The following is a 25,315-nucleotide window of genomic DNA, read 5'->3' as shown; positions in this document are numbered from 1 at the left end:
ACCAGGCCCCCCCCCGCGCACAACGATCTGTCCGCAGATGGCGCGGTGTGCTGCCATGTCACGTCGCGTCCCATCCCCGGGGGCCGTCCGGATCCCCAACCGGACTGCTTGGTGGCCCCCGGATGCTGGAGAGTCTAGCACCTAATTTCAACCCCCATCGGAGATCGCGGTGGCCCTCGCGCGCCCCGCGTAGGCGCGTCAACGGGCACCGCTGCGCCCTCGTCGGCCAATCCTCTCGAGATGGGAGTCCCGCTCCCTCAGCCGCTCCGCTGCCTCCTTCCGCAGCATAACTAGCTCGTAGAAGGAAGCTACGGTAATCCGCCCCTCTCGCTCGTCAGCAATGCCTCAAGAATTGCCGGCGACGAGAGGTCGTATCCTATTTCCACGGTGAGAGAGTGGCAGTGGTGGCAACGCGCGGTCGCCTCTTTCCCGATTCGATGTAGATACTCACCGTAGCACCCGTGTCCCGTGAGCACCTGCGTTACCCTGTAGGTCAGAGAAGGTGCGCCTCCATCCAACCAAACGTCCCAGTTTGGAAGGACGGCCTCGAGGACTCTTAGCTCCGGCGCGTCCATCCTTGTGTTGAGGTCGGCGCGCTATCTGTCGAGCAGCTCTTGCCGAGCCCCCACCTCAGCGTCAGCGTCCACCGCGCTAACCCCACCCGGCAGACCCCGAGTGCGGAGATAAATCTCGCGATACCTCAGGGCCTGCAGCTCGAACGAGGGAAGCCCGGCGAGCACGGCCGCTGCCGCCGCCGAAATGGTGCAAACACCCCTCGCTATCCTGATGGCCACCGCCCTGTGCAACCTCCTGATCGCCCGGAGACTGCTACTGTTGGTCACCAGGTCTTCTGCCCAGATCGGAACTCCGTAGAGGAGCTTTGTCTGCACCACGCAGGCGTACAGCCGACGCACTCCGACACCGGACCCGCCAAGGCGAGGCAGCAAACGTCCTAAGGCGTTCGCCGTCGCCTCAACCGACGATGCTAGACGCTCGAAGTGAGCGCCGAAGCTCCAGTGGTTGTCGAGAGTCAGACCCAAATACTTCATACTGGCCCCGACCCCGATCTCCTCCCCCACTAACCTCAGGCGATAGTCCGCCGGAGGCGTCCCGTGATCGGCCCTCCGGCAAAACCACATTGCCTCGGATTTCTCGGGGGACACTTCCAGCTCCAACCCTTTGATCGTGGCGACCGCTCAGGCCACCGCCAGTTCCGCCAGATGGACGGTCCTGCCCCATGCCGACCCCCATACCAGCACCAACGTGTCGTCGGCGTAGTATGTCAGCGCCGAGTCCGGGGGCATCGATACCAGAAGTACCGTGTCGTACGCGATGTCCCACAGCAACGGGCCCAGTACCAAACCTTGCGGGACACCATGGCACATCGCCCTCCCCATCATCCTTCCGCCCGCCCGGTGTAGACGATACTACGGTACCGGAGGAAGGCCCGGACCACACCCCGCAGGTAAGCAGGCACCCGATGAAACTCGAGGGTCCGGCCTATCCTGTCCCAGGAGGCGTAATTCTTCCTCTACGAAAGAGGCAACTATACGGCCAGCAAAAAAAGTTCCTAGAAAACGAAGAGAGAAGATGGAAGATGAAGTGTGGTTGGATCAGAGAGACGGAAAAAGTGTTCCTCCTGGTGCCGGCAATAAAATTGCAATGACAGCGCGAAGACGGTACAGGGATTTCCAACTGCTCCATGCGATAGTTATCTAATTCCGTACAAAAACAAGTAGGATATATATGTCGGAGATGAAAGGACACCGGGCCCTCCGTTGGAGTTACTTGGAAAACCTCAATACCGTAGCATTTACAAAATAACCCAAACACAGTCATTCGAAACTTGAGACAATGAGCTTAGGCTCGAGGCGACAACCGGTCACCGAAGCGTAGCCACGGTCACGGGATGAACGTTCCACCTAACAGAGATATGAAGTTACATAGCTTTCCTTTAAAGAATTGGCAGTGCCGACACTTGACAATAAAACATTCCAACGGCCCCGCGGTTCGCCACACACAGACCCCATTCTTTGGGTAAGATGATCGCCAGATGCCGATGCATCATTCACAGTTTATGTTCAGATAGCCTGAGGAACCGCTACAAATCTTAGGACTTAGTTAACTAAAGTCCTTCAGATTGACAAACAGTCTTTATTCTATCCGCCCGTAAATCTGCCACCTATTGCGGGAAGATATGGGAGATCAAATTTCCTCACGTGCGACGCTTCCCGCCAGGAACTCTCTCGCAAGGGCGGCTAGCATCCTTTTCTAACCGCTAATACAGAAATTAACCAATTAACAGCAACGCCTATTTCCCTCACCCTCCGTGTGGAGGCTTTGACGAATCCGATGATCTCGTGCCCTTAAGCACATCCCACCATAGTCTTCCTCTGCAGCGTCGCCATGACGGAAAGTCATTGCCTTTCTTGCAGTCTCATTAGCCATATTCCTAGTGTGTTTGTACGATCGGTGAATAATCTACATCTTAACAAAGAGCTAATCAAACGATCCTTGTATCACGAGTAATAAGTCGAGTCCGACTTAGACTTCGAAGCAAAGTATATTCGTTATCCCGTGGACCGTGGATTCGCCATATCGAACCTAGGGTCATTGTCATTAGCGTCTAGTTACCGCGGCCGCTTGTCAATCTTGTACCAATTATATCAGTGTAATAAACGTTTGTGCAACAACAATGAACAACACCGGCGAAGACTCATTACACGCCTCTAACGCCAACCCGACATATATATATATGTGTGTGTCGGAGATGAAAGGAGTCCAGTAAACATGTACGTTGAGTGTCACTAGAATCGTGTATCAAATCACATTCGTCATCCGGTTGACCGTGGATTCGTTATGGAACCTAAACTCATTGTCATCGACTTCTGGATTATTCAATCGCCGCTATTACTTGTTACACCCTGTAATACTCACATTCCTATCAATAAATATCATCTATAATATACAACATCGATGGCCAACTCACATGAAGATTCGTTATACGCCCCGAATTCTAATGACAACTCGACATATACATATACTTATAATTAAATCCGTCTAAGAAATATCGGGTGAACCATAAACAATGTTGCGAGAAAGCCTAAGTGCCGACAGGCCAAAGGGGTCTGGCAACTTCAATGGACCGAACGGCCCATCAAAGTATCGTCGGTCCTTCGGTCGGATAGTTATGCGGAAAAAAGGCCTACGTGATTGTCACGGATCGAATTTCTGTTTGGCACTTGTTACGCCAGATGCGATGGTTCTTGCAAGGTTCCCCATGGTCTGGGCGTCAAAACCTGCACATTGTTACACTGACCCGCCACAAGCCTAAGGAGATACCATAAACCGAATCTGTTCAGTTTCATTTCTCTTCACATAAACATTTTCGGTTTACGGAGAAAGCGGGTGTCTGGCGAGATAACAGGCTTTTCTCATGAACAAGGATGCTCACGAGCCATATCGGCTCTTCTTTGTCTTCACAATTTCATTTATTAACCAATGGGCATCGCGGATCGTTACCCTCGCTTTTCTACCGAAAAGTGTGGATGACGAATCCGCGTTCTAAGTTCAAAAGGGCACACCCACACCGAGCTTCCCTCCTTGATGGTACGAGACGGGTCCGGACAGTTCTTCTCGTGATCTCTTGTAATAAAAAGTATAACTGTGACCAATAAACCCAATTTTTTTTACTGAATCTTTGATTATCACTTAAAATTACGTGACTGACCATGGCCGCGGACAGTTTCGGAACACGTACGTTGAAGATTTTGAACTTGAAAGGGGAAGTGAGCAAACTGACATTGAGGTTCAAAGTCAGGGTGAAAATAATGAAGAGGAAAGTGATTTCTTTGTGAACAGTTTAGTTAATGGAAACAATGAGGAGGAGATTGTAAGTGTACCGATTGTGCCTAGGAGGTCAGCAAGACTGCACAATCAAAGACGTGTAATAGTTGTGCCAACGTTGCAACCGTTTGCAAAACTTAAGGTTTGTGTGTGTCTGTGAATGTGTACGAAGCCCTGAAGGGGCCAGATGCTCAAAAGTGGTCCGATGCAATAGCGAAGAAATTAAATAATCTGGCGAATAAAGATGTGTGGGACATAGTGCAATGGCCATTAAATAAAAATGTTATTGACTGTAAGTGCGTCTTTGTCATAAAAAGGGATCCTGATAGATATAAGGCTAGGCCTGTAGTTCGGGGGTTCTGGCAAAGACCTGGGGTAGACTATTCAGAGACCTTCAGTCCAATTGTGAAACGTAAGACTCTGAAAATTTTGCTTGCTCTATGTGCCAAGATTGAGTGGGATTATGAACATATTGATGTAGAGTGTGCATGTTACGTTCTATTTAGTCGCCGACGAGAAGGTAGCGTCAACTGACGTTTAGTGCAACTGGCAATAAGCTCCACTTTCGGCTAACCTGCTATGTGCGGGAATAGTGGCACGGGAGAGGATTAAAGTTGTTCGAATATAAAATACAATATAAATTGATTTATTCAAATCTGACTCGATTTCGATATTGACAATTGACTGACGGATATGAAATTCTTCGGTTGACAAAATGATGATTCTTTGGTTGACAAATGATGATTCTTCGATAGACAAAATGATAACTGACTCTTCGATAGACGAATAATTAATCTATAATATTCGATAGACGAACGGTAATTAATTTACTCGATAACCGAACGGTAAATATTCTCATACTGACTTCTCTGAGTCGCTACATTTATATCCGTCGGAGATGAAAATACGTCGGGATCTTTCTTTTGAAAATGTTTGGGAAGATCCCTAACATTTGTTCAACTGCCGACTTTGTTTACAATTTAAATTGTCTTAATGTCGTTATGAAGACATAATATAAAATCATAGTTAGATGAGTTTTCGCGAGATATAGCTTTTAGCGGCTTTGACTGCCTTTCACTTCAAATACTGTAAACACGGTTTCGAATAAACGTTTTAAATTACCTCGGTTTAAGAGAATTTATCAATTTTACTTTCGCGCTACGGATCACGCGGATCGCGGGACGTGACAGTACATACCTGAACAGTCCTTTGAATCTGATCGTAGATCTGATTGTAGCCGTGTATGTGAGTGACACTCTTGTGGTTGGAACAAAGACTATGATAAAAGTATTCAAAACTAATATTAAGGTGAAATTAAATGTTAGGATGCTAGGTGCTGATACTCATCTTGTCCGTTCATTTGTGTAAACCAAACAGCACTACCGTTGTGTTTGACCAAACTGTGCAGACAAGTCAAATGCTGGATCTGCTTGATATTACTCATGAAACTGGAGTGCTTAGGAGTGCGAAGCTGAGTTCGACATTGAATGCGGCGAACCCTTTGATAGTAAGTTGTGCGAACAGGCTGTTGGGCAGATAATGTATGCCACTACTGTAAGCCGTCCTAATGTCGCATGTGCAATAGAGGAACATTAAGCCAAAGATATGCGAATCCGACTGTGTCTGAGTGGAGAACAGTGAAGCGAATTCTTAGGTACCTCCTTAAAACCAAAGACTTGAGGCTAATATACCAAAAGACAGGGCAACCTTTGAAGGTGTTTTGCGATTCCGACTTTGCGGGCTGTATTATAGATAGAAAATCTAGGAGTGGGTATGTCTTCATACTTGCTGGTGGTATATTATCTTGGTCGTCGAAGAAACAACCAATAATATCTCAGTGGACGTATGAGGCAGAGTTTGTAGCGATGCAAGTGTCACGAATCTATACCCATGATATGTAGGTTTAAGAAACGCAACGACATATCTATAAACGTTTACGGATGAGAAATCAAAGCGCGTGAACAGCTTCATCTAACCGCGCGAAAACGGACAAGCATGTCAACTTGCTACTCGCTGAAAATCAAAAGATTCCGTTGCACAATCATTCTCCCTGCCTTTGTGGAATCTTTCCAGACCGTTTTGAATACAAATTAGCACTTACCGCTGTACAAAGTATATTTTCGACCGGTAAATAATATCAGGGAGCTAAATGACAGCGTTCAAGCTTATTGTTCTGGTTGTTTCCGTACTAGTACTACACCATGCTATCGAGTACTCAGTTCAAGTAAAATTAGCATACACACGAATCTGTAAGATTAGGAATCTTGCCCTGTTTAGTTGTAATATAGCATATGTAAGAACCTATGTATTTAATCTGTTACGTCGAGTAACACTCTCCTCCACCGGATCACATACCGCGGGCAGGCTGGCAACCACAAGTCCGTACATTGTCGCGGCGCGCCTTCAATGTCGTGTTTCTAACCGTCGCCAGCGGTCCGCCGGCGTCGTATATCAATACAATGTATCGACGAGCGTATGGTTGCCGCCTGGCCGCGAGTTCCAGAGACTTCGATTGAGATCTGTTTAATTTTACGAAGAAATCGGCCTACGTGTTCACTGGCGCGTGCGGTGGCGTGATCCTAGGGTGGTGGGGGTTGTCTCTCCGAAAGACAAAAGAATCGGTCCAAGACAGTCTTTTCTCCATCAAACATTCTAACTCATCAGTCGCATTCGAACATTCTAACTCATCAGTCGCATTCGAACAGTCACGCCTAGAGCTCGGAAGTGTATTGTAAACAAAAGGAAAAAATAAAAGTTTCTTTTCTCCTTAAATTTATTTTTATTTTACGTGACATTTTTGGCGATCCTGCCAGGATCCATTCGCTTCAGTGAAAACGAAATTACGATTTCGGCGTACGCGCATCATTGAAGATCGAAGGATCAGCGGACCACTGCGAATCTTTGCTACTACGAAGCCCTGCAGCAACTTTCAACGTTCCACTACGGTGAAACTAGACGAGAGGACTACGGTCAGCGCAGAGCAAGGCTACAAATAAGATTCGGAATCTAGAACCAACCAGAGAGGAAACATTCCAGAGATTCCTCAACGGCCATAGCTACTACGGTAAGCTGGAAATCTTGATTCATTTGTACATTACCGTACGAGAAAATCAAGTTTCTCAAGCGTTTCGAGCGTTTCGAGCTCAAATAGCAACAATAGTTCAGACTCAGTAAACTTAATTAGAATCATGTCTACATCGCGAAAAGACAAAACCGAGACCGTTTCCGCAACCGGAGTTACGGATAATTCGATTCGTAGCATATTCGACGCGATACAAAAACAAAACGAGAACTTTATTCAACAAATCGAACTTCTTACGCTGCGAATGGAAGAGACGCAACGAATAACCGATAGTGAAAACAAAAAACTTGCAGCGGAGATAGAACTATTAGGAAAACATATCTTTAAAATAAATTCAGAACGTGACGCTACTACCGAATTGGACTCCTTTGTTACGATAGATGAATTTAATACCAGCAGTATTCAGATAAAGCGACCACCTGTAAAACCTAACAAAACGGACGATATGGACAGTGAAGAAGAAGCAATAAGTTGTGACAACCCCATGTACAGTGCAAAAACCTGCTTAGACTTTATCCCCATACTCAACGGACAAGATGATATAGGAGTAGAAGGGTTTATTAAACGGGTAAGGGAAGCTCGAGCCGAATGTAGAGAAAAACGCACATTACTAGGACTAATTCTAACGCAAAGAATCATCGGAGAAGCGGAACGTAGTATCCGCCACTCTGAAATCAAGAACTACGAGGACCTATTTAAAAGCCTCAGAAAATTTGTATCCGTAAGTATTACTTCCAATGGAGCTCGTGATAAGTTGCAATGTACGCGACAAACCGAATCGGTACACAATTATGTGAAGAGATTCCGACACAACCTCAACGAACTGATATACGCGCTTCAACATAAAATTCGCGATCCAGTACGCCGAGCAGTCGCCATAGATCTTGAAATTGAACGAGCAACCAAAGTTTTCGTGCTGAATTTAAAACCCGAAATAGAGATACGCACATCAGCTACAAGGCCGAAGAATCTTCAAGAAGCGCAAGATGCAGCTTTCGAGGCGGAGTTAGTCATAGGGGAGATCGAGTGCAACAAAAGATTAGGAAGAACAATGTATCAACCAATTGAGAGAGCTAAAACCCGATTCCAAAGAACACCTAAACCAATGCCAAGAAACGTCCAGCAAGCTGAGCGAACGCCACTTACCCAAAGAACTCAACTGAAGTGCTTCAAATGCAGCCAAATCGGACATGTTTCCAATCAATGTAGAAATTTTCGAATACCCAGCCAACACCCGAGACCACCAGCAGTCCACAATCTCGAGACACACAACACAGAAACGGAAACTTACGACAAAACATACAATCACATTAAAACAAGACAAAATCATAAACACCAAATCATACAGACCCCCAGAGTGTCACAGACGAGAAATCGAGGAACAAATGACAGATATGCTAAATAAAAACATTATAGAAGAATCAGACTCTCCTTTCAATTCACCAGTATGGGTTGTTCCCAAGAAATTAGATGCATCGGGAAAACAGAAATGGAGAATAGTTATTGACTTTAGAAAACTAAACGAACTGACTGACCAAGACGCCTACCCACTACCCGACATAGAGGACATATTAAGCCAACTAGGTGACGCGAAATTCTTCTCAGCACTTGATCTATCATCCGGTTTTCATCAAATCCCTATGGACGAAAATTCAAAGAAATACACCGCTTTCTCAACACCGCAAGGACATTTCCAATTTAACAGAATGCCTTTTGGACTCAAAAACGCACCAGCCACATTCCAAAGAATGATGGATACAGCGTTACGCGGATTAATTAATAAACACTGCTTTGCATATTTAGACGACATTATTATATTTGGAAGCACTATTCAAAAACATAATGAGAACTTAGCCATAGTATTACAAAGACTAAGAGAATTAGGACTAAAAATCCAACCAGATAAATGTGAATTTCTAAAACCAGAACTCGAATATTTAGGACACATAGTAACATCAGAAGGAGTAAAACCTAATCCGAAGAAAATTGAAGCAGTCGAGAACTTTAAAATTCCTAGAAACCTTACCGAAGTCAAATCATTCTTAGGACTCGTGGGATACTACCGGAAATTTATACGTAACTTCTCTAAAATAGCCAAACCCCTGACGGACCTAAACAAAAAAGACACCAACTTCCATTGGACGGACAAACAACAGAACAGTTTCGATACACTCAAACGAAAACTTTGTCAAGCACCTGTTCTGTCATACCCAGATTTCTCTAAAACATTTGTATTAACGACAGACGCTAGTAACGAAGGACTAGGAGCCGTACTATCACAAGACGGACATCCGTGCTGTTACATCTCTCGAACGCTAAACCCTCCAGAGAAAAATTATACGACTACAGAAAAAGAATTATTAGCTATCGTATGGGCATTGAAACGACTACGACAATACTTGTTAGGACGAAAATTTGTTATTAGAACAGACCATCAAGCCTTGAAATGGTTGAATAATTGCAAAGACCCGTCGTCTAGATTAATGCGATGGAGACTAAAACTAGAGGAGTACGAATACACGATCGAATACGTTAAAGGCAAAGAAAACCCAGTCGCAGATAGCTTATCTAGAATTCATGCGATTCAAAAAGTAGAAATCCCTGAAGGAACAGTAGCCTTAGATTTCTTACAACATTTTACTAAATGGAAAAAGAAGTCAGAAATCCCAAAACGATTAGAAATGAAACCTAACGATCAATCCTTCTATCAGTTAACTAAAACAGAATTAGGAGAGTTCGACGAGGCAATATGGTTACGGAAAATCGACAACATATTACGAAATAACAAGAAAGTAGGTATAGGAGACAACACGTTTACAGAATTAGAAAAGAACCAGATCAAACTTATACTTATATATTTCAATGATACCCGATACCCTGTCATTTTCGCGTGGGACTTAATCCAAGAATTAACCGAGGAAGAGATAGAGAAAATAATTCGCAAAAATCATAACGGTACGATAGGACATTTAGGGGTACAAAAGACCTACCAAAGAATAAAGGAACGATATAAAATTCCATATTTATTGAATAAAGTCGAAGAGTTTATAAAGAAATGTGAAGCTTGTCAAAAGGAGAAATTAACGCGGATTAGACCAAAAGAAGAACCAATAATATCTGACACACCATTACAACCTAACGACAAAATTGCTATGGACATCATAGGACCTATGACCAAAACTAAGAAAGGAAATCAATTTATACTCTCAATACATGACGAACTGACAAAATACTTGATCCTAGTACCACTAAAAACACAACGGACAGAATCCATAATAAATGCACTCTTAGAACACTACATTTACATATTTTCTGCACCCAAAACAATTCTAACAGACCAGGGACAAAACTTCATTAGTGAACTTATGTTAAAATTCGAAGAGGCATTTAAGATTAAACACCTTAAAACCACTAGCTTTCACCCTCAGTCAAATGGATCTCTAGAAAGAACACATGCCGTAGTAAAAGATTTAATCCGTACAAGTCTGCATGATAACAATGATAAAGAATGGGATGTGAGATATTAAACTTCATATGTTTGGGTTATAATACAGCCGTGCACGAAGGTACCGGATTTTCACCTTTTAAACTAACGTTCGGTAGAGACGCAAACCTACCATCGGCAATCGCGAAAACTTCGAATTTAACTTACAATATGTTCTCACTTTGACAAAAGCAATTAAATAAATATTTAGATATCGCGAGAAAAACATTAATAAACAACAAGAAACGATACCTTCGAGACCAGAAAAAAAGGATAGTTCGAACTCAAACGGTATTTAAAGAAGGAGATTTTGTATTAATCCATAATGATCACAAAAGGGACAAATTAGACACTGAATGGTTAGGACCATACAGAATCCACTCTGTCAAAACTCCTTATTACGAAATCCTAGTTGATAAGATTATAAAGAAAATACACGGTAATCGTTTAAAACCTTACTTTCCAGGTCGACGCTCCTCTTTGTCAAAATAATGTCCGCGCAAATAAGTATTACACCACTAGAAGGAAAGGACATTTGTATAGCGATACTGCCAATATTATTGTAGGATTAGACATTAGCACGCCACGAAAACCTTCGATAGTCAATCGAAGTACGAGAAACTTCGACGATGCACATAGATTGTAGTGTAACTATAGGGTTTCATTATAGGAGATGCTTCGGAGTAGGCACAGTTTGATATATAGTGCTTTTTCAAGCACGTTAGAAAAATAATTGGTAAACTGTGGATATTTATGCAATTTTATGTTTTTATGACTAACCTAACCCCAATCTAACTAGAAATTAAAATTTATAATAGACGCTGTACTTGAAATATCGTTTTATACTTCTGTATATTATATGCATTCTGCAGATATTTGGATCCTAAATTTACCAAAAATGCATAAGCACCCACGGTCGAATAATTGGTATGTAAAAATGAGATTGGCGATCTTTTTCTTTTTTTTTATCATTCATGTAAAATACACGAATCTAATTGTACACGGCCTAAACAAGATAGGAGTATTCAAATGCGTCAAGAAATGTATACCGAATAATCCATGTATTAATTTATTTTGCTGTCGAAATGAAACCGTGATCAATAGCCACGATGCTACATCCCCACCAAGCGCCCCGGTCGCCACATCCAACATCTATACCCCAACCGACTCATACCACCTCGAAGGAGAAGAGGGATCAGCTGTGATTTTCGAGCCATGCCGAGTCCGATTCCACAAAAGTCTTCTGAAGACAACTTGAGGGACCAAGTTCAATCTAAGGAGGGGGGAATGTCACAAATCAATTTTCCTTTTTACCATGTGGCACGCCAGATGTGACGGTCCTTGCGAGATTCCCCGTAGTCCGGACGCCAAGACCTATCTATTGTTCTATTAACTCGCAACAGGCCTAGGAAGACGACATAAACCGAATCTGTTCAGTTTCAGTTTCCTTCACGTAAACATTTTCGGTTTATGTTTGTTGCACGCTCTTACCTAATACGGAGAAAGCGGGTGTCTGGCAAGATAAGAGTTTTCCCATGAACAAGGATGCCCACGAGCCATATCTAGCTCTCCTTGTCTTTACTACCTAATTCATTTACCAATGGGCATCGCGGATCATTACCCTCACTTTTCCACCAAAAAGTGTGGACAACGAATCCGCGTTCTGAATTCCAAAGGGAACACCCACACCGAGTTTTCCTCAGTAAGAGCAGTAGAGCAGTCAGATAGTCTTGAACGGTCACGTCTAGAGCTCGGAAGTGTATTGTAAACAAAAGAGAAAAATAAAAGTTTCTTTTCTCCTTAAATTCATTATTATTTTACGTGACAAAGTCATCGTCGTGAAATTAAACGATAAATCCGTAAATCGTTTTGCAGGGAAGTGATTAGTACCAGCAGTAAATTCGCCAAGGGTGCACGAGAAACGAGGGTGCTGAGAAATCAAGCCGAATTCCACCCTTTCTTAGTCGCTTTCCGTCCACCTTAATCCAGGCTGTTGTTACTTCTGACGCGATGAACGCGTTTTCGCGATAACGCTCGCGACCCGACTCGCTATAGTCGACAGCGATCATGTTTCCATCTCTCGCATATGCTTTAATATTTTCCAACGTTTCGATCTGTTTTATGAGAAGAAAAGGGTACCTTTTTGAAAAAGGTTGTGCTAGTGAAAAAAAGTGAAATGAATTGAAACGTTGAGCGATCTCTATGTGGCAAGCTTCGGGATTTCACTTTGAAAGTTAATGCGTGAAAGTTTGTTGAATACCGACACTTTGATCTATATTTGTATATGGAGGTAGGCTCGATCGATGGAGATGTCAAGGATATTTATTTCAAAGTCAACTTTGTTTATCGTGTATTTTTAAACGAGTTTGTGAGATAACTTTCGTAACATATTGTTAATCCGAAGGCTGTCAAATCGGTAATTTTCGAAGTACACGCTCTCCCAATCACTGCACTTCCTTTCATCGACTCGTTGCAATTGGCAACATATTGCGGGGCAATTTTCATCCCGTAGCTCACCCATGGAAAATTGCTCAACCGCGAAAACTCATCAATAAGTAAAGCGGAAATTTATTTTCTTCAAAGTATCATTAAGACCTTAGTAGCACAGATGAATCCGGCAGCTGACTTCTTTTTTTTTTCTTTGCATCTCCCAACGTTTTCAATTTCGAGATGAAATATCTGCAAAATCGTTCATCTTTCCATTAACCATATGCTTTTTGAAAGTGAATTGTTCAAAAACTCGTAAGAACAAAGGGACCGGATATTCTCTGAAACTGTTTTCGCCATGAACGATATTATTCCTTCCATCATTGTGATCTTTTTGAAGAGTCGGTCGAACAATGTTGACTCGTTGGAAATCGCGAGAATTGAAAATAATTTCGATTATAATTGCTAGTGAATTGGCAAGAAGAGAGAGAAAGGGAGACGAGAGAGGGAATGGGGAAGAACGATGTTTAAGCTTCATTCAAGCTACTCAGTGAATTCGAAATTGACCCATTATCCTGTTGCTTCGTTGCGCAAAAGAGCACGTCTGTCGTCGAAATGGAATCAACGTGATTCGATTCTCCAAGAAGAGCTGATCCGCGAAAACTCAGATGTTTTGAAAAAAATTCACGTTACACAATATTCCTCCGCCGTTAAATTGCAGGCTATCCTAACGATCATGCGAGATAAAATCATACTTCTTTCAATACGTGCTAGCATTCTTACGTCGATTAAATTCAATTTTTAAACGACAAAGTTAAGAAATGAACAGTCGTTATAGATTTCTTCAATGGCGCAGTCAAATTACAAAAAAAGAACAAACTCACGAAACTTGAACAATATTGTTGTTAATAAAGGTTTCGACGCCATTCGCAAAAAATTTCCAACGCGGCCGGTGCTAGAAAGCCGGGAGAATATTGACGGTGAATACGAAGGTGAAGAGGCAGAGAAAGAACGCGGCAACCTTAGAAGCGCAATTAAATTAAACGACATTAGGTCGGACAAGTTCTTACATTGTAATCACCCTTTTAATTACGCTCGTAATCAACCAACGGTAATTGATTTGCGCGCGCATATATATTTAAACGAAATAACTGATTCAAAATAGAAAACGAAAGAGCGCCATTATTTAAATTTATGATCGGAATAAAAACAGCTAGTAAATCCACTCCATTCAATCGAGCCGACGACGTCGCGGAACTGTCTTTACATGGGTTAATGAAATTACATTGTTTTTCCAATCAACCGTGCGTTCGTCCCGATATAAATTCTAGCGGAGCGTTTGTTTCTGTGCGACAAAAGCGCGTCGTTTAATTATCAATCATGCGGAAATTTCTACAAGTATAATTGAAAAAACAACCGAAGTTACGATGAAGCGTCCGTCATTTGCGAATTCGAAACGAATTTGGAATTTTACCGGGGCTAGAATATACCAGGATCCCGCAACCAAATATTTTTCATCAATCGACGGATCGATTGTATATCGCCAGCATCGCGAGTTAACGCGAAATTCGACGTGGACCTTTTCCTTCCGAGAAGGTTTGGCACCGTAAAATTTTACGCTTACGAAGTTACGAACGAGTTCGACGGTCGTTTCAACGCGACCGGTAATTAACCGAATGCAATTAATTCTTGTTCACATCATTTGCAACGCGCGTAAGGGGAATAAAGGAAATGGGAACAAAAAAAATTAACGACCAGCTTTCTGTTTCTTTCTTGCTCTCCTCTCTGTCGTCCTCTCGTACCTAAAATATACATTTGCCTAAAATAGAGCTATACAGTCGCTTTACATTGAAAAATGACTATGCTTATACATTGTCTACGAGGAAATATCGCATTTTCGTGCCGTTTCTTTCCTGTTTGGTTGCGCGTATCCTTAATCATGATACAACGTCGTCATCCTTTTTGGCACGATGTTTTTCACAAAAATATTAAATCTCTCTTTATTTCTCTTTTGTGTTTAGGAAACATCACGACAAATGGCGATTACTCCTTGATATACGAGTGAATTTCATTTTTCTTCATCGTGATTTATAACCGTGCTTGCGCAACCTTTCGTCTTGCTTTTGTTTTCTCGTTCGAAGCAGCATAACGACTTTGATTACATATCAATTTTAAGATAGCTGGCTACTAATCTTGATCGATTAAAGAAATTTCGAGAGATATACGAAATCAATAAACCGCACGTTAATTCAAGATGCTTTACCGATGGTATGTCGCTGGTATACACCTTTTCAAATGAATTTCTCTGACGATAAAGCTGGGATTTCGCGCGCAGCGTACGTCGACAAACGATATTGCCACCTCCTCGAAACGCCATCCTTCCATCGATTCCCGACAATTTCGCAAATTTCTGCTCTTAAACTGAAAAGATGTCAGTGCCTTCGACGCAAAGGAAATTTTTTACTAATAGCGACGCAAATTTTTGATTGGTTGAAACACAATGATCTGTTATACATAATAGCGCGTACTATTTCAAGCACGGGACACCAATCATTGAGGCTGTGAAACACTCCCGTGGCGTGTGTTTTGTTACTAGACTGCGAAATTTTATGCAAATTCATATTCTTGTGAAAATAAACAGAAGAAATGGATTCTAAGTAGTGATCTGTTTCATTTACTGGATATTATAAAGAGTATTGTACTTTGAACATTTTGTATATATTTGCATTTACGTAGGTTCTGTACATTTTTGCTTCGTTATGTTTGGCATAAATGCATAAATATCCGCAGTCTATTTATTACAATATAAGTTGCATCAAGGTGATCAAAAAATTGTATCAAATAATTATGAATGTTCTAAGCAAAGAGACGTGTATTGAGACTCATTACTGGTGCTCGATACACAAATAAATTTACTAAATTGCCAACGGTTCTCATTACTCTCTCGTTATTTCTGGTCGTCGTGGTCGTCGTCGATAATAATTCAGATTTTATAAAAAGTTAGTTGAATCGACAATGGTTCGTTTCGTAGCGATTAGTCCCGAGAGAGAAGTCACGACGAAACCAACAAAGTCCGATCGAAATTATATCAAAAGAAGAATTATCAAAAAGATGTAATTTGAATCAGGTCCTTCCGTTAGATATTTCTGTGCCGGAATAGGCACCGTTTCAGATATATCGCACAAATCTCTAAAACATTTTATAATTTCTTCTGTGTATATATCTAAATATAGTATATGTATATCTTTATATATATGTATACTTATCTATATGTCACGAGTGCAGGATGAGTCGAATATAGTCAGACGATATTTAAATTACCAAATGAAATACTGAGAATGTCATGCATTAACACTTCCGTAGATCATTATAAGATCTAGAGTATTTATTCAAATACTCTAGGTCAAATTGTTGAATTGTGACCCCAATACCCCAATTTCTTTTTAATAATACAGTAAGATATTTGTCCTCGATCCATTGATAAAATATATCTTTTTGTTGACAAATGTTATGACAAATAGAATTACCTGAATTCATTTAGCATTTTTTAATTTTCCAAACAAATCATCATATCGTGAATTGGGCTACTAACATACTCTCCGAATTCAATTAAACTCAATTAAATTTCGCATGTCTTAATGCAATGTTTTGCATTTACTATTCATATCTAACATTTAAATGATAAATCCCAATGAAACACAATTTCATCATTCTGCACACGCGCCTATAATAAATAAATATATATGTATATGTATTCTCTAAATTCAGTAATGAATATGTATATATTTATATATTTATATAATATATGTATATATATCAGAACTTTGGTTATGTCTTCGGTGAACCAGTCGAATCAAAAATATCCGAATGATACTCGATCTTACGGAGTACATTTCTTTAAAGATAATCTCCAAATGCACCCCAAAGCCAAGTCATTCTTGGACAGCCCCTTTGTTGCAATTTCAACAAGACAATTAACAGTCCTTTAAACGAATCTCTTCGACTCGCCGTAATAAATCCTTTTTAATCAACGATTATTCCGTTGCGCCCAACCCTGTATAATATAGTGAGATATTCCCATGTTGGGAACTCAGATTCGTGATAAAGGGGAAACACCGCCGTTCCGTTACACTTGTTCAGCAAAATGTCGCTAGAAAGTTTATAGTAGTCGTTAGTACGTAAAGACGTCTTAAAAATGTGATAAGAAAGTTTTCGCGTCAATGGTGCACTAATTTGATTATATCGATCTGTTACTCTCCGGGACTTTGTATTTAAATTATCGATGTGCTCGGTTTCTACTTTACCGATTGAGACAGAAATTGTGCGCAAGATATATATATTTATTCGTCGTTGCAAAGTAGGAATTTTCATCTCGGTATTTTTCGACAGTGTTTCTATCGAACAAATTCTGATGTACATGGTGTTTCATGGTAGATAATAGAAAATTGTAATATAGCAAAGTATGTTAGTCTACAATAGAAAGAAAAGATTTCTCGATCTCGTGATCAATATTGCTTTGTTGCTTCGTGGCGCAACGGAATCGAAATCGTATATAACAAATGATAAACTTTGAAATTTTAAATCATCTATCAACAGCAATTTACAATTAAGTACGCTTTTCATACGAAGAGTTACATTTACATTAAGAGGTTATTTCTATGTGTTACGTATCTTTGATAGCGATTTACCGTGTCGCTGTAATCTCCTATAGTTCTCCCACATGATAACAACTAATTATTTGTGCGAGCTTTTATCGTGGCATACGATGTGGACCAGCCTCAAGTTCTTCATCGTAAACAGATTGTCGTAAATTTCAATGAGATCTGACTCGTTGGTATTACCCTGGGACGCTAATTTCAGGAGCGATGGGATTAGAGACCTGGACCTCTCGATCCTACAAATCATGTTTTTATTATTTTTTAAAATAGTACGTGCCAGTTTAAGACAGTATTATACAGAATGATTTGAACACCATCATGAAATTCAACTGCTTATGATAATAATAATTTCAATTAACTAAACCATGATCTCTGAAACATTCTCTATACGGTCAACAAACATAGTAATAATTCGTCATAACAGATCATAAGTATAACTTACTTGTGATCAAAATTCCATGTAGAGAATAGAACAAGTTCTTCCTTCGATCTGTAAGGATTGATCTTGTGCTTGTCCGCGTAAGAACATTTATCCTCGTTCCACATACCGTAGCACCTAAATTCGCCCGTGTGATCGCACAACGCGATACATGCTTTCTTCTCTTTCCTTCTAATCTTGTAAGGACAGCTCTCCTCTGCCTCTTCCTCTTCAGTCTTTGTGTCCGAGCTCCTTTCGTTCCTCTTTATTACACCATCGATATCATCGAACTGTTCCATCGCTCCGAACAATCTGAAGTACGTACTATCGTCCAACCATTTCAATCTACAGGGACAATGATCGTAACAGGATGACGAATCGAACTCGTCTGTACCCTCCAACGCTTCGAACTTTGCTCGGCTCCTATCGAAATAGTAGCCAAAATAGTGGTCCTCTTTCAGCTGCATTTTAAAGAACGCTATGGCGTACAACAATTGCTTTCTAGCTCGGGGATCCTTCGTGAATACGTCCGATGATTTGATCTGATCGATCGTTTTATAGAGATAGCCTCGTATTCTATCTTGACATCTACGATGCAAGTACGCTTCCTGTAAAACCATTAATTTCGTTAGTCAATGCATTAATTTAATCGAACGTAATCGAATAACGTGGCGCGCGTTCCGTTAGATGGAAAAGCTTATTTGGTTGCGAGAGGAACTCCGGTGAACTACATGACAACCATCGCCGTAGACAATCAAAATAAATCAGTATACACTGATATTGCCATATTATAATTATAATTGCTCTGTAATCAAAGCAGGGCAAATCTATTGTTTTCGATAAATCGCCAACATAATGGTTCGTTATTGCGTATCATAACGTACAATAAAAGTCCAATTATTTATGCAAGTCCACCACCAAAAGTAATTTCAACCGATCCAGTTCGTGATCTACTGTTTTCGTAAAATAATCATGAAATAATCATGTCGGTATTAAAACAAATGAATAACCAACGAAGATCATTTCGATAATCTACATATCGTACACGTATAATGATATAATTGTTCGGGATTTTGAGTGGCTGTCTGTTTATGGCTCGGAGAGCATCTCTCCCTTTTTTGGCAAATTCCGAATTACCTGTCCTCTCCGAGCTGTAAACCTGATGACTTAGGGATTAGGGAAACCCCAGGCAATACCAGGTCATATGCACACCCGAGAGTACAGGTAAGTCAGGGAAAATCCTCGGCCGGGAAGACACGATGGACGGAGGGATTATCAACAACATACTAGGACAGTCATAAACAGAGAGTCGTACCATGCGGGAGAAATACTTCAGTATCAACAAGATCTTACAACTGTCGTGTTCAGAATATCAAACTTTGCTTGTATACAACAAGTGCAAATAAAGTACCAAATTACACATTACTAACATTCAATATATTAAACATCCTCCACCTTGAGCGTTAATTCATTCAAGTTTCGCGATATCGACCGATCAGTTGGACCTAATCGGTCGCTCTTTAGTTGATAATTCGAAATATATTGAATCTCTGAGTCATCAGGTTTATAGCTCGGAGAGGCAGGCAATTCAGAATTTCTCAAAGAAAGGAGAGGTGCTGTCCAAGCCATAAACGTACGGCCATTAAAATCCCAAACAATAATAACTTTGTATATGACATTGCATATTAATTGGAAGAAAAGAGGCGTGATAAGGATGAAGGCATGTTTCATCGGTAAAGCTGTCGAGGAAATCCGTACCGTAGATATAGGAGATATTCAATCCTAACAATATAAACATATCGACATGGCCGAGAATTAGGTGTGGGATTTGCGAGGAATAGGATTCTGTAATATCGACATCGTGTATTGTAGTCAGCGCAAATTTATTATTTTTTGTATCTAACTAGTATCCTCTACGAAAGAATTACGCAATTCAACAGATAAGCCGTAAAAATGAAACTTTCACGCGAACATCGCACAACGGATAGATAACCAATTAATTAATTATTAATGTATTCGTTAGATCAAGAGTCGCAAGATTTCGTCGCGAAACTCTGTGCATGATAAATGACAATCTCCCGGAATGCAAGTGTCGTAACGTTAATTAACTCGAACATCGAAGGATAAACTCCCTCTCGTTCTATTACATTAGACTATGTCGACCTAGACCGATTTGTTATACGATACGTTCGAGGCTGACTTATCTTTGATCGCGTCCTGAATGGTATCTATGGAAAAAAATTTCTCTAAGGATGTGTATGGTAGGATAGTTCGTATTCGTATTGATTCTTTTTACCTTCTTATCTACCATTTATTACCCTGACACATAAATTTCAAGGACAACTTTTAAATGAAAGGGATACAATTTATATCTTTCAAAATATTTCAGTACATAAACTGATTGAAAAGATCAGAAATGTTTTCACTGCCAAACAAAACAGTCAGAGTATAGATAAATTCTTAAATATCGCGCCTTGTATAGGGAACCGGATTTTTCTTTGTGGATATTTATAGCGTGGTAAGAAGAGACATGCCATAAAAGAGAAAGTAGACCCTTTGAAAGGGAGCGAAGCGTAAAAATATTTTTGCAGAAAAGAAAACTTACTTTACTCGTACAGTTAGTCTCCAATCCATGAAACCACTCCGGATGTTCGTCCCTGCTACTGAACGCTGTTTTCGAATCGTCCTTGTTCAGTGCGTTATATAGAACGGCTACTTTCGCTTTAAAGTTTTCCGTGAGGAACTCAGACGCTTTCTCGCCGGCAATTAGAAAATCAATGTTAACACGTCTCAAGATGTCGTACAGAAGATCCGCATCTGTAAGCAGATGATGCATTTTTAAACTTCGTTTATCGCATTTCCAGGTTTCCTATTCAACTTGCCCTTCTATTGTCAAGATATAAACGAGTGCAGGAAGGAAATTAACGGCACTAACCGGTTAATACTTTTTCGCCCGGCTTCTGAAGGATCAACGTCGTCTGAGGTTTCAACGTGGAAAAATATTCTTCTTCGTCGATCAACGAGCCATCAAGTAGATAGATGTTAATTTCGTCAGGATCGTTCGTTATCTAAAACACGAAGGATTCATCGATGCTAGTTCATTTTCTGTTTCATTACTTCGAAATACGTTGTGGAGGTATAAATTCATTTGTATTTCCCAATAGAGTAGTATCGTACGTTTGAAATACGATGACATATTACGTTTTCGAAAGTTTCTCTGATCTATCGTATAACGTTTAATCAAAGCGTAAAGTACATGGAAATGAAAACATGTAAAAACTGTTAGCAAACTTTAACTTTGTTAAATCGTCAAGTATCTCTCAAACAGAAAGGATGATTCTTCGTTGTAATTTTAAACTATTACTTTAGAATATTTACACAGTAATTGGAGCACGTTATTGTCCTTCATTAAATAAAACAAACCAGTAATTACTGGCATGTTTTCCAACGCTACGAATAATAATATTGCTCATATTTGTATTCAACGAATCTCATGTTTCCCATCGTAACCGTTACGTTCGTCGACACGTAACAGACAAAGCTGTAGTAACGCATTCGAGCGAACACTGATCCATCGATACTGAGGAAACATAGTCACGGATAGTTAACCTTTAACTGAACCGCATAACATTGCCCCCCATTAGTTCTTTTTACGCAAGAGAAGAGGCGTAAGGCTGTCCCAATTACTACGAATGAAGCGGCGCCGCACCATGAACGCGTCCCGTTTCACGGTGGCGCGCATCGCCGAAATCAATTCTTTCGGAATCACACTTTTGCACTAGTTACAACGTTAAAATTTGTTGGCTGGAAGCTGGCAAACAGCAAATAGTCGCATCCGCGTGCGCGTCACGGCAAAAGAATCGAAAGATCTTGGTTCCGATGAAAGAAATGGCCATCGGTTCTCAACTATCGGTCCAGCAGACGGTCGACCTTGACATTGACGGGCTGCTCCTTGCCCATGGCCGGGCTGGTTCGATAGAGCTACACGCTGCAGACGAATGTGCTTCAGCCCCAAGGTCGTCGCACAACTGGATTAACCTATACACGATTCGCTGGCAAGCGACATGTGCCATGTAAATACTAATTCTTTCCGCCCCATATCTTCACGACTAATTATTCGCACGTGCCTGCCCACTTCCGTAACGCCCTATATGAAATCCAGTCTTCTTTTTAAAGGAAGTGGAATAACTAGGTTGACTGTTGTGTAACACTGTTACGTACACATTTTATATCGTATATTAAAGTATTTGATCCATTGACGAAGTTATACTATTACAGGATTTTAGTGTTCCCGTTACGATTCTGTACGTGGATTCTCCATGCTTGAAAGCGGGGGTCAGATTTCACATAACTTCATCGCATTGATGAATTATACCAGAATCGCGTTTTACGTTTTTTCGTTATCACGTTTTAACGTGATATTAGCATTTCGTTTATTTTTAGTTATTCGGTGTCAACGGAAATATTTAAATAATTCATATAACGAATTGAATGAAAAAGCGCCGATAAATATAGAGATTTCATATATGACAGGTGTTGCGCTGTTTTTCAGTAATTTCACAGGCGGAACAAGGTTGGCTTGTTTTTTGGCACACTTGTAACAAAATACCGATCGCATGAAACTGAATAGCCGGGCGTTACAATTTTCCAGGGGCGTATTATGGATCAGCTGCAAGGCTTTTATGACCCAATTTCAACCAAAAACTTTTGTAATGTCATGTAAAAACGATATGGAATCGCGGAACGGTTTCCATGCAACGCGAGCGAACCACTTAGAAATGTTCCGTTCTGCCCGTCTCCCTTACTCCCTTTTATTCGTTATCATCTCTCTCTCTCTCTTTCTCCCTTTCTCTTTTTTTTCTTGTTTGAATCGTACTATCGGTCGATTAAATAAACGCCGCGAGCGTTAATCACATAGGGATACTCACGTTCAGCTTTGCACACGCTTTCCGCTTCAGCTCATGAAGGTTCCTGCAGGCAACACCGATTTTTCGCACGCGGTTTACATCGGTGACCTTGTAGCCTTTGAACTGGAAAACAATCGGTAAAACGCGATGAAAATTTTTTTCTATTTTCTAGCACTTTCATGCCGGGGTTAAAAACAAATCCATGAAATCTTAGGAAAACCATATGTACGAGCATTAGCGACAAGTATTTAAATTCGGTTTCATTCGTTTAACAAAACTATTCATTCGACTCGATTAATTTAAATTCTCAAACGACTCCTTCAGATTGAAATTCAAATTTGGGAAATCAGCAGACTTTCAACAAATGTATTTCCTACTGTTTCTAGCTGGCGAAAGAAAGTTAGCTTCTGGATTAATCGAACAGAGATTAAACCGCGTCTTTTGCGAAATCATGCAGGAAAATATGCAAATGAGATTGAACTTAATCTCTTAAACGGGGATGACGCCTAGACAATGGAGGATAACGAACGGGATCGAGGATTGTGATCACCGGATGTGCAATTGGGCCGATCGCGTTCAGGGTCATGGCTGCGGAAGCGCGCGTGCCACAGTTTCTTCCAGTGACCTACATTGGAGACCTCTAATCGCGGTCACTCGGTAATGCAAATAGAATCGAAAGTCGGAAGTTCTACCGGCTGGACGCACCTTGCTACCGCCCGCCCACGCATAACTTATCTATCTGTATACGAAAACACGGAAACGTTCGACTAACTAACTAATGATCTCATTATTTCCTGCTAATGTGCTCTTTATATACAATCTTCTGGTTACGAACAAGTGTTCGAGCCGTGTCAGTACAAAAAGGGAATTTCATGGATTAACACGATCAATTAACTTAATCTGTATAGCTGCATACTTGCATTTTGATAATTCTTTGACGCGATTGATTAATATTTTCATATGACGTATATATTTAATACGTTTGATAAATAAAATACACACAAATTATTTTCATTTGTCTTAAAAAAGGACAACGTTAAACAACTGAAAACATCAATACTCTTCTATTACAAAAGTTGCCTTCATTTATTATCCCAATAAACGATATCGCTACATGTAAACGCGATACAATATCACGAACAAATTGTTGAAAAATAAAGAGAGCACGTTCTAATGATTAACGCTGGATAAGCCGTTCATGCGTTACAAGCAGAGGAGAAGAAAAGAAAACAGAGAACACAGAGATATCACCAGTGTGCGCAACCGGCGAACAAAGCTCATGCATGCTTTGTCCGGGATACGCGGATCGGGTGCGATTCTTTGTTTACCTCGTTCTTAGTCGGTGTCTCGGTGAGCCGTCGAAAACAGTTGGCGATCAGGGACATGATCGATGTACTCCGTGCCGACCGTAATCACAGAAGGCGTGGGGAAAGAAGATCGTGTGCAAGAAGAAAACGTACGACGCGCGAAACAGCTGCTATACTTCGGATCCCGACCTCTTCTTTCTTCGACCGTGACAGTGGTACGTTTATCGGTCAACGGATGCCGGGAGTTGAATTGGCCTGAAGAGGAGTGGGGAGAGGAGAAACGAGGAATAGTGGCTGCGTGGTGTTGGAATGTTGCAGTCAGCGGATAGGAAGTATTTATACGTCAGACAGAGAAAGAGGAAAGAAAGAGAGACAAGGAGAATATTAACAAAGCCTATTGCTGTCGTCTCGAGGAATTTGTTTAATCGCCGCTTTCGCAGCGATAACGCACAAATACTCGTTAGTAGCAACGAAGAAGAAGGGCGAGAAAGAATATGTGGAGCAAAAAGGAACGGTATCTATCGTCGATGGATTACGGGAAAGGAATGACGCGACAACGCGACGCTCGTCGCTCGGGCCTGAAATGAGAGAATGCACCAGGAAATGCGCCTGCGAACTGCCAGCAGCATCAGACAATCGTGTTTCGCTCCCCCGCGTAGATGTCGCCACTATACAAAACCATAGCTATCCTATCCACTGATACGTATGCTATGGATACGTATATACTTACTCTCCTTTAATCTTGCAGTACTCAACACTTTGGATCACTAATGGATAAGAGGCAAGTCGTGGTTGAAGGGGAGTACACGAGAAAGAAATTCACCAGTCGAATGTTAGTGTCGCCACATACTAAAGTCTCAATATGGCTGCGACGAAGTTACTTCACGCGGTTTCACGAGATCTCGTGTCGATATTATGTACGTATTTACATATCAGTGGTCCTACCTCTTCGGTTCGAGAGAACAGTGTGCATTCAGACAACCTCTGCGTTCTCTATAATCTTTTCTTCTTCTCCTTTGACAATGTAGATGATCAGATCAATAGTCTTTTTTTCCGCATTGTGATTAATCGAACACTCATTCATACATGTAAATTCATGTTTTTGTATGGCACGTTGCTTTGTTCTATCTCGATGATGTCACTTAGCAGCGATGTACACGGGTATTAATAATCGTTTCTTCTACTA

The 25,315-nt window shown here is 41.0% G+C and overlaps 2 protein-coding genes across 3 annotated transcripts; both read right to left on the bottom strand.

The window, feature by feature from the left end:
- Positions 1-596: 596 nt before the first annotated feature.
- LOC132914693 (uncharacterized) lies at positions 597-1,139 on the bottom strand. The gene has a single exon (XM_060974013.1). It carries the CDS (start codon positions 1,137-1,139, stop codon positions 597-599), a length of 543 nt encoding a protein of 180 aa, XP_060829996.1.
- Positions 1,140-14,586: 13,447 nt separating this feature from the next.
- Positions 14,587-24,780, bottom strand: LOC132905590 (DNA fragmentation factor subunit beta). 2 transcript variants are annotated; one of them, XM_060957070.1, is made up of 6 exons: positions 24,151-24,780; positions 22,844-22,945; positions 20,851-20,983; positions 20,521-20,732; positions 17,940-18,523; positions 14,587-17,733 (listed from the first exon to the last, which is right to left on the bottom strand). In XM_060957070.1, the coding sequence occupies exons 1-6, from the start codon at positions 24,205-24,207 to the stop codon at positions 17,574-17,576; spliced, it is 1,248 nt and encodes a 415-aa protein (XP_060813053.1). In that variant the 5' UTR covers positions 24,208-24,780; the 3' UTR covers positions 14,587-17,573. The 2 variants fall into 2 exon arrangements, with proteins under 2 accessions (XP_060813053.1, XP_060813062.1); XM_060957079.1 differs by lacking the exons at positions 22,844-22,945; positions 24,151-24,780 and adding an exon at positions 21,349-21,489.
- Between the last annotated feature and the right edge of the window lie 535 nt (positions 24,781-25,315).

The sequence above is a fragment of the Bombus pascuorum genome, chromosome 1 (assembly GCF_905332965.1).
Source record: "Bombus pascuorum chromosome 1, iyBomPasc1.1, whole genome shotgun sequence".
Taxonomy (NCBI): domain Eukaryota; kingdom Metazoa; phylum Arthropoda; class Insecta; order Hymenoptera; family Apidae; genus Bombus; species Bombus pascuorum.
Note: the sequence above shows the minus strand (reverse complement) of the source record. Positions and strands in the feature narration are given on the sequence as shown.